Source organism: Pipra filicauda, unplaced genomic scaffold (genome assembly GCF_003945595.2).
Source record: "Pipra filicauda isolate LSUMZ 115617 unplaced genomic scaffold, ASM394559v2 scaffold150_size2825430_pilon, whole genome shotgun sequence".
NCBI classification, from domain to species: Eukaryota; Metazoa; Chordata; class Aves; order Passeriformes; family Pipridae; genus Pipra; species Pipra filicauda.
The window spans coordinates 2,624,940-2,640,942 of NW_024103996.1; the positions used below are offsets into that span (position 1 = coordinate 2,624,940).

Consider the following 16,003-nt stretch of genomic DNA (forward strand, 5'->3'; position numbering starts at 1 on the left):
AAAAAAAACTCCCTGACTAACCTGAGTATAATACAAAATGTATTTACAGGGTGAAAGCACTTGAATTGCTGTTGTGGGAGTCGTGCCATACACCCACAGTGCAAATACCTCAAAAAGAAAATTAGTCATCTGCTTCCAACTGTCAGGATTCAGGAAAAGACAACAAACTACTGTCTTGGAAACAGCCTGAAAAATGTCACCATTGAGCTGCTGTACATTGTAGAGCCAAATCAATAATATCAGCCCTGGGATAAGAAGGGAGAGAGGAAAGAGTGTTCAAGTGGGGAAGTGTCCAAGAGCAGGCTGGATGGGCTTGGAGCAACCTGGGCTAGTGGAAGGTGTCCCTGCCCATGGAGATGGTCTGTTGGAGAGAGGAAAACTGTTCAATAAGATTTACTTAATCCTCAGTGACTCCTTAAAGAAAACCAGCCAGGGGCACATAAGCTGGGATCACTTCGACCTCTGTGGTTCTCTGAGGGCTTCCCAACTCCCAGGGGAAAACAAAACCAAAGGAAAACAGGAAGAATAGAAAAAAAAAGCAGGGAAAATGGAAACGTTTTTAGGTGAAACCAAGGAGGAAAACCATAAAAAACCTGAAACCCCAAAGCTCCCCTGAAAAACACAGAACAATTTCATGTTTCCATCCAGCAGAAAAGCCTCGAGGTGATTGCTCAAAGCACAGCATCATTCCTGAGTTTTTGGGGCTGAATCACTCTCATCTATAAATGAAAACTGCTAATTAATAATTACCTTCTTAATGAAAACACAGCAGCAGAAAGGCTAAAACATTTTTTTTTTCTCCTGGGCAAGTGACTTTTCAGAACACTTTTACATGAGCCAAAGGCTGACCCAAGGTGTTTACACCTGCACAGACCTGCTGGTTTGGTGGCAGAACAGAAGTTCTTAAGGTAACCAGAGGTTTCCATCCTACAGAAACAGGATTTTGCTGACACAAATGCATTTCTAGGAGGTTTCCATTGAGCTAAAATGGCAAATCTTTCCTAGGTCAGACTAAACCTCTGTGGCTAAGCAGGATTTATTTTAACCTACAGAGGACATACAAGAGATTTTCCTGCACTTTATGTGGCTAAAACATGACTTATTGAAGACATAAGGACAACTAAACCACTCATGGTACAGTGATCTTATTCTGCCAAAAGGCAAATTATGTTAATAACAGCATTGCTAATTTTCTCCTGAAACACATTTTTTAGCAATATTAGCTCTGCAATACTTTAGGAAACAAAGGTTTTAAGAAGTTCTCCACCAAACCACTGATTTTTAAAGCATTATTCTGTACAGACAGGGAACATTAGGCCAGGTTGGACAGGAATTGGGGCAACCTGGTCTAGTGGAAGCTATGGCAGGGAAGTGGAAGGAGATGATCTTTAAGGTCCCTTCCAACCCAAACTAGTCTGTGATTAGTGTGTTTAACTAGTTGTGCCATAAACAGTCCCAGCAGGACCAGGAAATATAATTCCCATTTATACAAAGCCTTAAGCAGGACCACGGTCTGCACTTCCTCAGCTGTTCAGCACGGCCAGAACTGTCACTTCCAAAGCACTTCAAAGGCCCCCTGCCTGCTTCAGATCATTTGTTTCACTATATTGTAATAAAAACATCGAGAAAGAAAAATTCTCAAAGTCTGTTTATCCTCCTTGGTGGTGACGATACATCAAAAGTGTGAGGAGCATAAGTATCATCCAGATCTATAACCATCAGAGTATCAACACACTCTGAGGCACAGCCACTTCTGGAAAATTGTGCCATTAAGGAACTCAATTAATCTCAAATATTCCCTACATCCCAGCAGACAAGGGAGGACATCCAGATGTAAGAGGCCTAGCCTTCTAAATTGCTTTTTTGCTTTGTTTTTAATAGGCGTCCATTTAAAAACAAATCAGCACACACAGATCCCTCTCTCAGCTCGACATTGTCTCTAATTTATACAAATGTTCAGATGCAAAGATTTTGATGTTACAGTTGGTATTTAAATAAAAAAGTCTCAAGCAAGTGCACAAATTCTGGGTTTCCCAGGGATTTAGAGGGTGTAATCCCCTTAGGCTGCTCTGAAAATTGCAGCCTATTCTTAGTTACTGCCAGTCCATGTCAGCAAAGTGGTTGCTCTTCATTATAATATTTTAATACTTGGGAGTGTTAATTGAGGTTAAGTTCAGGTTGTGCCCAGAATGCTAAAAAAAAAAACAAACCTGCAATAAAATGAAAGCCTCCTGAAAATAATATGAAATGTAGATAGGAAAAATATGTGGAAAACTTGGTGTGGAGATGAGATCTCCTTCCCAAGGGGAAGGACTTTCAAATCCAGGTTGGATGGGGCTTGGAGCAACCTGGGATAGTGGAAGGTGCAGGGTGTGGAATGAGATGAGCTTCCAACCCAAACCATTCTAGGATTTTCTGATTCTGTGACCTGCCCATCTCTGCACACCCACGTGGAAACAGAAAATCCAGGATGTAAGGTATGGAAGGATGAAGCTACTGCACTACTGACTTCTCCTTAGTGCACATCAACACACTTTAGACCTGAAGCAGTAGGAAACCACAGGAATAACATGAATCCTAGAGAAGTTCATTACACACTGCAGTTCCCTTCTCGCAGATCAACATCCATCCCATCAAACCAGGAATGAACAGTAACACATTTACTTTGCTACGGTGATAGGACTAAAAAAAACCCAAACAGGAAAACCTCACAGTTACTCAAGTCTATTTTCTTCATTGTTTTTGGGAAAGAAAACCCATAAGGTAGGACAGGTTGTAGCCAACTAACTTGGAAAGCAACCTAATTAAACCAAAACATCTCCTTCAGCACCCTCAAGATGCATATTTCCCCAAATATAAACTAGAACATCTTTCTGACGTTTCTTTGGCGATCACTTTTATGTTTCTGATTTTTTGTTTTATGATCACTGAGGAAGAACTGGGGAGTTCCCAGTTCCCTTCCACCAGACCAGGTTGCTGGTTCACAGGGCAAAGGCCTAGATTTGGGTCTTATTCCTGAAGTCAGAAGTAGATGTTGAGAAGGAACTCGTGTCAGAAGGCAAAGCTGGCACATGGTGCCCTCACGCTGTGGTACCAGCACCACCATCCAGGTTGGACAGGGCTTGGAGAAACCTGGACTGGTGGAAGGTGTCCCTGCAACGGGCAGGGGGGTGGAACAAGCTGATCCTGAAGGTCCCCTCCAACCCAAACCACTCTGTGATTCTGGGATTACAGGCACATCCAACTCTCACACCGGACAGGTCAAGCCCAACCTCACGACAACTAAGCTGAACCATCCTGAAGAATGGATGGAAAAAGGGAGAGACTGAGCTTGGAGTTAAAAAATGTCATATCCTTATACATAAACCAGTGAGGGATTCCCAAAATCAAGATATTAAGATTAATACAACCAGCTGCAAGGCTGTAGTGCTGAGATTATCTTTAGGTGAAGCACAATGCCCAAGGGAGTCCCAGCTCGGAGGGAACTCCTGGCTGCCAGGCATCTCCCTCAGTTCCAAGGGAAGAATTCCACTTTGGATCTAAACCAGACCAAAACCAACTTGCATTTCTCTAAAAAGATGACAGATTTTCTGTAGGAATCTTTGTTTTGTGAAAGATTTCTCATTTTAAGGGATTTCTTCTTACCGAAAATAATCACTGGTCTACTAAAGAACAACCAAGTTTTTGGTCTCTAACCTGACTCTCCTACACTGGAATGCCTTCCAAATATTTTTTAAGAGGAAGAAAAAAAAAAGCTTATTCAAAATACTGCATCATCACTCAGAACTCTGCTCTCCTTATCCTGGTATCCAGACTGTGCTCACAAACTGTTTCTAGCAGTTAACGCTGATAGAAACTCTATTTTTCAGGAATTCTGCACTGCAAATCAGCCTAAATTTTACATGGAAATGCTCTGCCAACAGTGAAATCCTTGCTGGCATGAAGGAGATGAATTCCATGCAAGTGTTTATGTAGATAATTATGTGAAAACAAGAAAGTAAAAGTCCAAAGCCCTGGGGTATCAACAACAGAATTAATTTATATAGAAATAATTGAATTTATACTGTACTAACACACTCCCAGAACACAGAGCTCTGAAAGTGCCTGATGGAAACCAAACACTGGGACACCATGGGGTGTTCTTGGGGTTTACAGAGAATTCTAACAGGGTGGTTCAAAGAAGACAACATTACTAAATATGTAAAAAAAATCACCTCTGAAAAGCTAAAATTATTCAATGAGGAAAATATTGCTTTAAGAAAATTTAATGAAAAATAACATCCAGCTAGAAAACGAATGTATCACCATAACCAGTGGAGCTTGAGAATGACAATGATGCTAAAACAAGCAGAGCTGAATGTGTCAGTTGAGAAATCAGGATTTCAAACTCATCATGCAAAAATCATCTCATTTTTAAATCCTTATATCAAAGGACCATTTTCATCAGCTTAACGAGGCTGCCTTATACTAACAAATATGTTTTTAAGTATATGAAAATCTGGAATTATTGTGCATTTAAAGATCATCATATAATAGAATCACAGATTGGTTTAAGCTGCAAGAGGCCTTAAAATCCCTCTTCTTCCACCCCCTTTGCTTATGGCAAAACCTTCTCCTCTGTTCTCAGTCCTACAGTGACCACCACGGGCCTCAAACACCCTGATGAGGGGAGAAAAGAGAGTTTTAGCAGTAAAATCAGGGTTAGATGGGATATTGGGAAGGCCAGGTTGGACTGGGTTTGTGGAAGGTGTCCCTGCCCATGGCAGGGGGTGGGACTGCATGGGCTGTCAGGTCCCTTTAAACTCAAATAGTCTGGGATTCTATAACTTGGAAGATTTTATCGAAAACCTCTTACTATTAAATGATTTCTCAAGGAGCAGAGCAGAGGCTGAACATGATCAGCAGAAACCTGTGTGGAAGGAGGAGAGACTGGCACAGGAGGAGGCTGTTAATCTACAAGCCAGATAATTACTAATTTGAATGGTTGTTTGCAGGCTTACAGAGATGAATGAAAATGTCCCAACTGGAAACCAATTTTAAACAAAAAGACAAAAGAATGTGGCACCTACCACAATATGTTTATGGCTTTACCTATAAAGAGGCCCTCACAGAGTCATGCACGTTCCTCTGAGGGCAACTATTGACTATTCTTTATATCCTCAGTAAATAAAGGCCTTCGCCAACTCATCTGTAGACTTTAAATGTTGTATCTTTAGTAAGAGCTTTTAGTATCTGATCAATAGCTTGGGGAAAAAAAAAACAAAACATTTTACAAGTCTAAGTTTAACAGTAGTGACATTTGAATGTCGACTTCTGAAAGATTTTTAAAAGGGGAAATGAAAAACAGGTCTTGCTTCTGCTCTGAGAGAGCATAATAAGTACAAGCAAATATAAACTAGTGCTATTTTTTTCCCCCATCAGAAATAGCACAGAATAAATTTTGCTTTGTAGTTCTTTTGCTCAGCCAAAAGAGGACAGGGTCAGATGGGATATGGGGAAGGAATTCTTGGCTGTGAGGGTGGGGAGGCCCTGGCACAGGTTGCCCAGAGAAGCTGTGGCTGCCCCTGGATCCCTGGAAGTGTCCAAGGCCAGGTTGGACGGGGCTTGGAGCAACCTGGGACAGTGAAAGGTGTCCCTGCCCACGGGAGGATGGAACTACATGATCTTTGTGGTCCATTCCAACTCAAACCATTCCATGATACTATGGTTTGCCTTTGGTGTTATGTTAAAATTTATGTAATCTGAGCATGTTCCTCCAAATAAAAAGCAACTTTTGAGGCCAAATAATCATCTAGAACAGCAAGAACTGTACATTGCCTTTGGCTTTTAGAAGGAAAGAAGTCTTAAAAGAAGTAGATTTACCCTGTTGTGAACTTTTGTCCGTCCACCAGAGTGCCAAGAGCTGTATCCAGAGCCCCAGAGCACTTGGCTACAACACAACTTCCAACTACCCATATTCACATCTTCAAACCTTTAAAATATTTAAGAAAATTGACATTGTCAGCACCAGCTGATCATTTTCTAAGCTAAACAACCAGCCTGCAGCATTTCAGAAATGCTGATTTCTCATCTGAGGGCCAGGCACATCAAACAGTTTGGGTGTAATTTCCCATTAACACTTGATGTTATATAGGCTGGGTATTTTGTCACGTAAAAAATAAGGCCATTTTTTTCCTACTGCTGGATTGTTCATTACTGTACCTTGGCAAGGAAGCAGAGGAGCAGGTGCTCTGCCCCTGCATGGGCAGGGAAGGGGCAGAGATGCCCCTGTTAACAAAGCAACACTGAATTATTTGAGGTCAATCGAATAATTTGGGTGAGGAAGGTCCTGGGTTTCAGGGCAGAACCTTTAGCAGCATTCCCTGAAGTAATCCTGACTGGATCTACCTTCGACATCTTCAAAGTTCCCCACATGAGTTATTTCCCCACTTCACTTAAAAACAAGCATGGAGAAACTTTGCAGATACCTGTTTGTATTTAACAAACTGAAAATAACTTTAAAAGAGTCTAAATTTGTGATTTACAGAGAAATATCAAAGTACTTATGCATAAATACTGACTTAAGAATTTTCATTTTAAACTCGCCACGACATTCATGTTGACAGGTAACTGTGTTCTTTTTAATTTATTTATTTTAATGTGTAGAAAAAAAAGCAGCTGCATACTTTAAAAACCCCTTTTTAATTAAAACTGACCAAATCAGAGACAATTACAGGTAAATGAAGAGTCACTTCTGTAAGAGACTTCAAACCAGAGCACGACAAAGCACAGCTGCAGGCTGGATGAGTACAGGAAATGTTATTGAAAAGGCATTTTCTTCCTTTTAAGACACAAACATCCCTAAAACAGACTTCACTGAGAGGTACAAAATTTCTAAATATATCCTATTTTGCAGTATTATATCCCATACATTCCTCCTAATACAATGCATTTAATTTATTGCTCCATGCTAAGTTTGCTCAGTGTGAAAGTGGAGAAAATATTAATCCACCTCCAAAAAAATTAATTTCTTCATGGAAGCTGAATATGCTGACTGTGGTCCTGGTTTCCTAAATGGCTTGATTTTCGTGTTCAATATTAAAATTTAAAAAATAATCTTGAAGTTCTGATTATTATGGAAAAAAAAAATCATAGAAAACAAAAAAAATATGTTAAAAGAAATTAGGTTTTAATGATTTCATGTTCTGTCTTTCCAGGCTTTCGTATCGGACTGGTCAGGACACGGCGAACTGCGACACGTGCAGGAACAGTGCATGTATTATCTATAGGTAGGTTCAAAAAATATTAATATTCCCATTTTTTCCTGAGTGAAAGCCATGATTTAGTCACTAATGAAGGCTCAGTGGTTGGCCTTGATTTTTCGAATCAACACAACATAAATTTAACTTGGCCTAATTAATAAAATTCAAGTGTAAGTCTAAATGTTCAGATCAGAAATAGATGATCGTGGTCAGTGCTGCTGGAGCTCTGGGATGGGAGGGGCTACAAGGTGGGAGCTTCAAGATTTTGGGATATTTAGGGTTTTCTGACCAACAAGTCAACTCCAAATTTACTTTTGTACGCTTCTGTACACCAAATTTCTTTTTATAGCAGTAACAACTGGACTTGGGAAATCATTTGGAGAGAGGGAATGTACAACAAAGAGAACCAGATACGGGTTAAATCCAGAGAATTTTAGCAGTAAAATCAGGGTTAGATGGGATATTGGGAAGGAATTCTGGGCTGTGAGGGTGATGAGGTCCTGGCACAGGTTGCCCAGAGAAGCTGTGGCTGCCCCATCCCTGGAAGTACCCAAGGCCAGGTTGGATTTGGAGCAACCTGGTCTAGTGGAAGGTGTCCCTGCCCATGGCAGGGGGTGGAATGAGATGGTCTTTAAGGTCCCTTCCAACCCAAACCACTCTGGGATTCCATGATTGTTACACACTGACACTCCTACCCAGGCCTTTTTTTGGCACGTCCTTGTATCACAGTGAAGGAATAACATGACATGAGGCCACCACGAGTCTGATGATGTGTCTCATACTGACAACTTAATTGTCCTTCTCCATTAGAGCCTTAAAAAACCAACTGAATGTTTTCCTGCGTTGCAGGAAGGAGGACAACAAACATGTCTCAGAGTGTGTCACAAAATCAGGCACCACAGCACAAATGAAAATGTGCAAACGTGACAATTCCATGGAGGTACAAACTGAAATGAAGGTACAAATGTTGCCCAGGACTGAAAAGTGTAGGATTTCCCCCCTCACTCCTTAGTTCTCTACTCAGTCTGGTTCAGACAGAAGAGCTGAAGGTATTTATTTAGGGATTGTCTCCACTGCACAGAAGTGAGGGGAAAAAAGGATGGAAACCCTCAGCTCCATCTTCCCAACCACAACAGAGTTCTGTGCAGGGGTAGGAACCAATTAATTTCTTTATTCCTCCTTTAAAGTCATGTTTAGAGGCATATAAATAACCAAAGCCTCCCATGCCTCCCTTTTCCTGAGCAATTTCTGGCTCAGGGCAGCCTGGAGGTACAACCCAGCACAAATCCATCAGGGAATTATTCTTGTTTCATTAGCGAAACAAAATCCAATTAGATTTTTTTTTTTTTCAAATCTTGACTTCTACGCAGTGGATTTCAAGTTAAAGAATAAAACCCGAAGGTTCCTTTGCTCCCTGCAAATGAAACGGCTCCAGAAAAGCAGATTTGAAGCGTTTCCCTAATGGGAGATGGTGGAACAGGCAGGGCCAGCTCTCCATTCCCACCCCAACTGCCTTTGGAGTGGACATTTGCCTAAAGCCATGTTTGCAGGGCAGGTTTTAGCACAAAACAGCTCAGCTTTTTGCCAGTTTAGGAGAACAAGTGCTGCAGGCAAAAAACCCTAAAAGCAGAGACACTGCAAACCAGGGAATCACGAGAAAAGTGAATTACTGAGACAAGATAAGCAGCCAGAAGGGATAAAACAGGAATTCACTGATAAAACCAGCACTGAGACAGATTGTCTTGTAGGAACTTCTGCTCCTCCACAAATCAGCTACTCCCTGACACCTCAGAGTGCAGCAGTTCATTAGTGAGGATGTTAATTAAATCCACATGCACCTTTGCCAAGGGTTCACATGTCAAACACTGCACAGAGTCACCTGATTTCTCTTCAAGGCAAAAACACCTCTCAGGACCAAAAATTAAAGCTCAGCTTAAACTGTGCAAGGGGCAGTAAAACCCAGAGGAAACATCCCTGTCACATCAGGAGGTCCTTAGTCTTGAGCTCTTTTGCCCAATTAATACATAGGAAAGACTTAAATAAAAATATAACCAAAGCCTTGATTGCACAAATCAATAATTTAAAGAGAAAACCTTCAGTTTGCCGTAATTGACTGTGTAGGTTGTTTAAATATGGTTCAATTTTGAACGCTCTAACATAAAAAAAAAAAAATTAGAGCTGTTTCAAATGTATATTTTTAAACTGCAGTGAAACAGCATCTTAGAGGAAGGATTAGGTTACCCAACTGCATCCTGCAGTGCCAGGTATAGCACAGGTGAGAAGGTGGAAATCCATGGAATTCAATTCTTCCCACTCAAGACGAATTTTCAGAGTATTAATATAATGTAGCACAGAAGCCAGAGACAGTGTAGAAGGCAACAGAAAAAAACCCTGTTGTACCTTGTAGGGTTTTTAGCATCAAAACCATCAATACTGTTAGTAAAAATTCCTTTTGGCAATAGTTATTTTGCGTGTTAAATTTAAATTTTTGCTAAGATTACAAATCTACTTTTACACTGTTTTCTCTTTATATTGAAAAGAATACATATTTCTTAGTATTAAAAAAAAAAAAGGAAAACTTTCTCATTTTTCTTAAATAAGTAGGAAACTGACAATCAAATATTAAACAGTATTAAAAAGAAAAGGTACCAAAGCCTGAAACTGTTTTAGAAATCAGGAAGAAAAGAAAAACATCCACATTTAGATACTCTATTTTCCTCAAAATTCTGCTTATTTCTGCAATATGTTCAGGAACTTGGAGCTCCAGACATAGGAGTCACTGACATTTTCTTCCACTGCATCAGACGAGCCACAGACTTAAAACTGTCACTAAAATTATTCAGCATCGTGTCTTTATAGTCATTTCCAGACTGTATTTAAAATAGGACCCAAAAATGTGATGAAATGGTAAAAACAACCAACCACTTTATCATTTTCCCCATCAGTATCAATCTCTCATGACCCCAGGTCACAGAACAGTTTCAAAATCATCCTCTACAAACACAAGACAAATGTCCACGTCTCTACTTTACAAACTAATGTTGATTCACCACTGACATTTTTAAAATAAGTTTTATCAGGGTATATATTTCCAGGATAAAGTCAACTTAAATACTGAAATGAAGCGAAATCTTGCTATTAAGAAGAAATTGCATTATTATGCAGTCCCTGTATCAATCTGAAACACCCAAAACCCACGTGGACTCAAATCTCCACAGCCTGGTTTATTCTGTAATTATCTTTTCCTGGAACTGTCCTTTCTGCTCCTGTTTAATTTCCCAGCCTGGGTGAATTTTAATCCTTGAGCAGAAATCTGGAGGAGAAAAGGGGGCTTCTTTGTAATGTTTTGTGCAATATTCTTAGGCCTTTAGCAGGAATTACTTCTGTGAAGGAGCATCTTGGAGGATTCCTGCTGGATTTCCCTTTACTGGGAAAGGTCAGGAATACTCAGTAGCTTTTACAAGGCTACCTTGGCTTCTGGAAGGAAACTTTTAGGAGATCAAATCCCAACCAATTTCTGCCTACGGAGAACAAGAATTCAGCTCTGCATTATTGTTCTTTGCAGGGGAGGAATCACCCCAAGTGGTACCAACCATTACTCTGGTTGCTTTTTACTCCTTTGAAATGTTGATTTATGCTGCTGTATTTTTATTTGATATTAATCTAAGGTGGACTCACATTATTCAACAGAAAATGTATTCTTAGAATCTATTAAATGCAATTCACTATAAAATCTGCAAGAGAAATGTGTTATAATAGAGGGATAAAGCTAAAAGTTAGCAAGGAACCCACATGTAAAGGTTAGATATTTAATTTACTAATTATTAAAATTAATAAATATGGTCATACAAAGTGAACATAAGGCATCAATCCCTAAAATTGCAACAGTCTAATAAAATCAGGTGATTAAATGATTAGAATAGTCATTTTCATCACCTTTTTATTTCCTACCCACATTAATTAATTTATATGTTCTCATCTTATCTCTAGACTGTAAGATACTTAGTGGGAAAAATGGATCTTGGTGGCTTATTAATGCTGGCAGGGCTTTGGATCCCAGGCTTTGGGGATTTTTGGGTTGCAATAGGAAATTTAATGTGCTGGAAAGTGCATTAAGGTAATTTCCAAGTGATTAGTGCTTATCTGGATCCTGTTTTTCCAAGATGTGGTACAAACTAATGCCATGTCATCCAATTAACGTGACCCAGGAAGAGACAGGATGAAATTCTTTAATTCCTGCTTCACCTATTCGACCTAAATTCAAAGGGTTCAGCTGCTCTATAAATGCTTGGAGGATTTGGGCTTAACGTTGGAAACTGCAGGATAAAAAGGTGAACTGAAGGGGTGTCACCTGAAATGAGAGCAGAGGGAAGGGCTGCCTGGAGCCTTCGCAGGCTCCAGCCTTGGAGGTGACAACAGACAAGTGGAGGAAGGACATGGAGCTGCTGGAGAGAGTCCAGAGGAGGCACCACGATGATCAGAGGGCTGGAGCAGCTCTGCTGTGAAGAAAGGCTGAGAGAGCTGGGATTGATCAGCCTGGAGAAGAGAAGCTTTGGGGTGACCTGACTCTGACCTTCCAGGACCTGAAGGAGCCCTCAGGAAAGAAGGAGAAAGACTATTTCCAAGGGTCTGGAGTGACAGGACAAGGGGGATGGCTTCAAACTAACAGAGTAGGTTTAGAGAAATCCTTCCCTGTGAGGGTGGCGAGGCCCTGGCACAGGTTGCCCAGAGAAGCTGTGGCTGCCCCATCCCTGGAAGTGTCCAAGGCCAGGTTGGACGGGGCTTGGAGCAACCTGGGCTAGTGGAAGGTGTCCCTGCCCATGGCAGGGGGTGGAACTTGATGGGCTGTAAGGTCCCTTCCAACACAAACCATTCTGGGATTATGATTCCCTGATCAAACCCTCGGCAACCTAATCCTGAATCTGAATCCCTCTGATTCAGCAACCCTGCAGTACCCAACAGATCATCAGCATCTCACAGTCTTAAAAGGATTCATGACAATAATGTGTGACTGTGCTAGAAAATAAGAAAACCCATTCCTACCTCTAAGCCTATTGCTTGATCCCCTCCCACAGTCCATATGCTTAATCCCAATGGTTATCACTCCTCAAACTCTGCTTTCAATCCCTCAAAAAGCAACTAAATTAGCAAAGGTTCACTGCTGCCTGCATGCAAAAAATAAATTAACTAAGTTCTCAAAATAGTTAAAAAAACAAAGCCAAATCCAGAAAATCCACATCAATTCCTCAAGTCCCTGACAGAAGAGCTGGAGAGGGATTTTGGACAAGGGATGGAAGGACAGGACAAGGGGGAATGGCTTCCCCCTGCCAGAGGGCAGGGGTAGATGGGATATTGGGAAGGAATTGTTGGCTGTGAGGGTGGTGAGGCCCTGGCACAGGTTGCCCAGAGAAGCCGTGGCTGCCCCATCCCTGGAAGTGTCCAAGGCCAGGTTGGACAGGGCTTGGAGCAACCTGGGCTAGTGGAAGGTGTCCCTGCCCGTGGCAGGGGGTGAACTGGATGAGCTTTTAAGATCCCTTCCAACCCAAACCATTCTTACTGTGAAGGGATTACAGACATCTTAATTACAAAGTTCTTCCTGGTGTTTAATGAGCACATCAAAATTAAGTTCTCAAAGAGCTGTTATTTGGTTTTACTTGGCCAACTTTTCATAGGAAAGACTTTGATGGAAATACCAATATACAGGCAACTGCCCTAAAATGCAAAGTTCTGGCTGAAAACCGTGTAAGTACAGAGTTATTGTGGGGAGAAAACCCAGAAAACCAAAGTATTTATCAGAGATAGAATTGTCCTGTTTATAGTTGTTCACAAAACCAGTTCATTGCTCTGCACTGGAAGAAGAATTTGAGACATGCATTGAACATGGAAAAACCCTGACCCAGTGTTCCAAATTTAACAATAGTGTAATTAAGAGAAGCTTTAGGATGTCCTGCTAAGGTGTGTGAGGCCAAGGTTTGTGCTGCTGGCATTATATAATGGATTTATCTCTTGTTTCTGTCGGGTTTCTTCACAATTGTCAGGCTCTTGAAAAATATTATTATATTATCTAGGAAAAAATGCTTCTGAAGCAAATAATTCTCACCTCCGTGTGTAACAGCAGAAGAACACGGAGTCCTGGATAATTAAGTTAATGGAGTTATTACAGGGAGGCTTATGGGACAAAACCCAAGTTTGAAAGTGAAAAGAGGCACATGGTACAGAGGATATTTCAGGAAAAGGTCATTTGGAGGGAGGACACCTATAGATACTGAGGGACAGAAATAGCACCAAGCAAAACAGGATGTCAGAGCTGTGACAGGTGACAAAATCAAATTTAGGAGTGAAAGACCTGGAAAAATCTTCAGCTCTATAACAAAACTATCAATAATTCCTACAAATACGAAATTCTTCCTGAATTTAATCCATGCAAGTGCTCAAGGCCAGGTTAGACAGGGTTTGGAGCAACCTGGGCTAGTGGAAGGTGTCCCTGCCCATGGAATGAGATGATCCTGAAGGTCCCTTCCAAGCCAAACCAGTCTGGAATTCTGTGAATGATGACTGATGGCGATTAATGTTTGATATCAAAAGTAAAAATAAAGTGAGCTATAGCTAATTTAGAAGGATGCTTTAAAAAAATTAAAGAATAAGTAGTTCTTTAATTTTTAAAGAAATTTTAAGAAAAATTAAATAATAAGAAGAAAAGTAAAGAACTGTCTTGTTACTGCAGCATAAACAGGTATAAACTGAAACCTAAGTTTGCAAGCACACAGATTATTTGCCTGAAGGGAACTGGCCCAATAAAACACCTCTAAAGCTGGATAAACTGATCTTGAGAGACACCAATCAATTATTCTGCAAAATTTACACTTCCAAATGCTGAAATAAAACGGATGTTTTTCATGCAGCCTCTTTATACCCTTCAGAAGCAAAATATTTCATTTGGATGTGAAAGGCTGAAAGCCTGAGCTGAAAATGGCAATAACATGGGGTTTGTCAGATGGTCTGGAAATAAGATGCTTTTTTTCTCTTGAGGTCTGTCTTTAATAGAAATTGGTTATGTAAAAAGTTACTCTGTTCAGCGAAGGGTTTTTATAACAATTTCTCTCTTGCAGCAATTTCCAGCAGCTCTTAAGAGCTCCCCTGCAAGAATAACTCTTGAAAGAAGTCAAAATGAACTCTGGCAATGCCAGAGCTGAAAAGGCCTTTTTTTTCCCCAAAAAATTTATCCTGAGAAACAAACCAGCCAAATGCTGCCCTTTAAATGAGATTTAGAGAGCTCTTAGAAGAGCATCCCCTTCCTTCTGAGATTTCCTTGCTGTGTCACCAACAGCATTTTTGTTCTGGGACATTCCCCATGGACTGATCTCCCCATCTCCCCACTGAATTAATGCTGCACTTCTCTAAAATCTGCTTTTTGCCAGCTAAAGTGCACACAGGAATGTGTTATCAGTGAAGACAACACTGTTCTTTCATCAGCAAGGAGGGATATTAATCAGTGGGGTCAGAATGTGCTTCTGCAGGAACACAATGCCCAACAGCTGCCTCCTGCAAAGTCAAGATTCTCCACTTCCAGCACAGAGCTGGGAATTCTTAAATTATCCTCTTTGATTTCAAATGGCTTTTTAGTCACTAAAAACATAATGCTGGGCAAAATACTTTCTATATTTGAACTCTTACCTAATGTATCTCTCTTCTCTGCTGTTACAAGGTTTATCCAAATAACTCCACATCACTAAAATGCTGACACTTTTGCTAGGGATGGATTGAACAGTTAAACCAGGCACCAAACTAGGCACAGGCTGATGCAAAGCCAACCAAACACTAAACTAGGCACAGCCAGATGCAAAAAGCCCTCACACCCTTCCAGTATCCTTTTCTTTGGCTTCCCTGGAACTCCTTCCAGACAGACTCATCAGGTCTTAATAAAACCAAGCACAAAATTGTCCTTATCCTTCTCCCAGCATCTTTGATTCCTTCTCCTCCACCCTAAGAGGAAGATAAGCCCTGCCTAAGTCAGCAGATGGTATTAGAGGATATTCAGTTTACAAAGGCTGTGCACCAACATTTCCCATGGATTTGAAATGGCTTTAAGTGTTCTGTACTAGATCCTTACTCTTTAGGCCAGACAGGGGTAGTAGTACCAAATCTTTTAAAATCTCTTTTTGGACGAGCTCCACTGGGAGTACAAGGCCTGGGGAAGCAGATCTCACCTCTCCAGTGGTTTGTGCCCAGCAAGGAAGGGCAGAAATAGCTCAGAAAACACATTTAATACTAATTCAAAGTGAATTTAAGTCCAGGAACAACAATTTCACATTAATGATGAAGGGAGCCAGTGCAAAGCCAAGGACCCCTCAGCTGTGGAGGTGGACAGGGAACCTCTCAAGTGCCCAACAGCCATGAACTGCTACATTTAAAATATCCAGCAAAAGGCAGGAAGGAAATAAATGAACCCTAGTGTCTAAATTCCCTTAATTTCACCCTTTTCAATCCATCCTCTGATATCCAGGGCCCTCCTGCAATGGGGTTGGACTAGAGGACTTTTAAAAGTCCCTTCCAGCCCAAAATATTCTGTAATGTGATGCACAAGATGGGAAAAGCCTCAGTGCAGAACGTGGCCAGAGGCTGCTGCACCAACCAAAACCATCAAGTTCCAGGATATTTCTGAGGGGTCCAAATTCCATTTCCATCATCAGACAGGATTTTTCCCGAATTTTAGAACATGTTTCTTTTGATTTATAAGGTTAACTCAAAGCCCTCTGTAGCAT

General features: G+C 40.8%; 2 protein-coding genes across 3 annotated transcripts in view; one reads left to right on the forward strand and one right to left on the reverse strand.

Annotated features, from left to right (window-relative positions):
• Nucleotides 1-16,003, reverse strand: part of DOCK1 (dedicator of cytokinesis 1) — a 277,725-nt gene that overhangs the window by 168,836 nt on the left and 92,886 nt on the right. The window lies entirely within an intron of this gene.
• Nucleotides 1-16,003, forward strand: part of INSYN2A (inhibitory synaptic factor 2A) — a 42,375-nt gene that overhangs the window by 22,860 nt on the left and 3,512 nt on the right. The window contains exon 3 of the mRNA XM_027737069.2: nt 7,197-7,268. Coding sequence (XP_027592870.2) covers nt 7,197-7,268 — 72 coding nt within the window. The remainder of the gene's footprint in view (nt 1-7,196; nt 7,269-16,003) is intronic.